The 1,770-nt window shown below is 47.5% G+C and overlaps 1 protein-coding gene across 1 annotated transcript; it reads left to right on the plus strand.

Annotated features, from left to right (window-relative positions):
* The first annotated feature begins 533 nt into the window (after window positions 1-533).
* On the plus strand, window positions 534-1,554 carry LOC141843154 (transcription factor MYB61-like). Its single transcript, XM_074731186.1, has 3 exons — window positions 534-666; window positions 752-881; window positions 981-1,554. Exons 1-3 carry the CDS (start codon window positions 534-536, stop codon window positions 1,552-1,554), a joined length of 837 nt encoding a protein of 278 aa, XP_074587287.1.
* The last annotated feature ends 216 nt before the right edge of the window (window positions 1,555-1,770 follow it).

Below are 1,770 nucleotides of genomic sequence, written 5' to 3' on the forward strand. Positions count from 1 at the left end.
AATGATGTTATTGTTAACCAAGGCCATGCATGCATTGAATATATATATATAGTTTGAGTGCATTCAAAGTCATAACCAATTTTAATTTAACAAGACAATGGCATATATGCTTTATATGTGTATTTATTTAATCTCTCATCTTACCTGTTTTTATGTTGATGTATAACTGAAGAATGCCATATACCCACACCGGCCACCGGGAAGAGCTTGTGGAAAACTACTCCGGTTTGAGAAAATGAGAAGCGTCTGATGCACTGTCGTTTTAGGGTTAGATATAATTAAAGCAAAGGGGAGGGCCGGAATTAAGGGCCCCAATTGGTGCACTTGTCGTTGTAATTAACAGCGACCCATTCACATTGAGAGAGAGAGAGAGAGAGAGAGAGATCAGGATCTACTGTACCTTTTGCGCCATTAATGGTTATATATATAGCTGGCTCGAGCTTTAATTCTGTCCGACCACCGGCCAGCGATCGACGAGGTGTTCGGTTAATTATAGGGTGAATCAGCTGTAGATATCGTTATTGGTTAATGTGATGGGGCACCACTCTTGCTGCAACCAACAGAAGGTGAAGAGAGGCTTGTGGTCGCCCGAGGAAGACGAGAAGCTGATCAGGTACATCACCGCCCATGGCTACGGCTGCTGGAGCGAGGTCCCTGAGAAAGCCGGTGAGTGTGCTTTGATTCATATATATCGCACGCATTGCCGTTGATTATAGCATATTTTAACTGGTTGTGCGATTGATTAATGTAGGTCTTCAGAGATGTGGGAAGAGTTGCCGGTTGAGGTGGATCAATTACTTGAGACCCGACATCCGGCGAGGGAGGTTCACACCGGAGGAAGAGAAGCTAATCATCAGCCTCCATGAGATCGTCGGAAACAGGTCGTGGAATCGCCGGCGATCGTAATGAATCTGTGTGTGTGTGTGTTTGAAGAGCCTTCTCACGTTGCACTTAATTGTCGATTGGTGTTTCGATTGTAGATGGGCTCACATTGCGAGCCACTTGCCTGGGCGAACGGACAACGAGATCAAGAACTACTGGAACTCGTGGATCAAAAAGAAGATCCACAAATCGACCATGAACGTGAGCAAATCCGCTCAGACTTCGATATCCGGGTACGACCACGTCCAGCCCCTCTTCGCCTCCTCGGACCAACTCGACGCCATGCTCTTCGTCCCTCCCCCTCCTCTTCCTCCTTCGCCTCTCTTCATGTTCGACTTCGGCGCTGGCGATGCCTCGACCGCCGCCGGATCGTCAGCGCGCAGCAGCGCCACCACGTGGAACCCTAGCTCACAGGACCAGGCAAGCATTGTTAATGCAATGGCGGCGCCGCCCTTTCTCGCATTTGGCACGTGCATGGACTCGAGCAACTTCGCGGCGCTGGTCGACGACTGCATGGAGAGCAACATCGGCGACACCAGCAGCGAGTGGTCGTCCAGCCCGTTGATCTGGGAGCAAATCCAAGGCTCTTCCATTAACCTCGATATCATTAACGCCGGCGATCATCATCAGCCTCATCAAGCTCCGTCCAACATCGACGACATGTTCACTTAATCGATGAACAACTCAAATCTGACGGTAATTAATTAAGTTCTTGGTGGAGATTATTTATGGTGTATTATATTATTTGGGTGTTGTGTAATTGTATAGCGTGCATGAGTGCGAGCATAATTGATTTCTCTTTTTTTCCCAAAAGAAAAATCTTGTTGAATTGTATCAATCACCCGGACTTTGCTTGCAGAAATTCCCATTTGACAATGTTGGACGTAA

Source organism: Curcuma longa, chromosome 12 (genome assembly GCF_044706935.1).
Source record: "Curcuma longa cultivar G26 ecotype Majalengka, Jawa Barat chromosome 12, ITB_CL_G26_1.1, whole genome shotgun sequence".
NCBI classification, from domain to species: domain Eukaryota; kingdom Viridiplantae; phylum Streptophyta; class Magnoliopsida; order Zingiberales; family Zingiberaceae; genus Curcuma; species Curcuma longa.

What these genes read in the sequence shown, in the direction of transcription:
- LOC141843154 (XM_074731186.1), top strand. Translation starts at nt 534, where the DNA reads ATGGGGCACCACTCTTGCTGCAACCAACAGAAGGTGAAGAGAGGCTTG. An exon ending in CGAGGTCCCTGAGAAAGCCG is followed by an intron (nt 667 to 751) that starts GTGAGTGTGCTT and finishes TGATTAATGTAG; the next exon opens with GTCTTCAGAGATGTGGGAAG. An exon ending in CATGAGATCGTCGGAAACAG is followed by an intron (nt 882 to 980) that starts GTCGTGGAATCG and finishes TTTCGATTGTAG; the next exon opens with ATGGGCTCACATTGCGAGCC.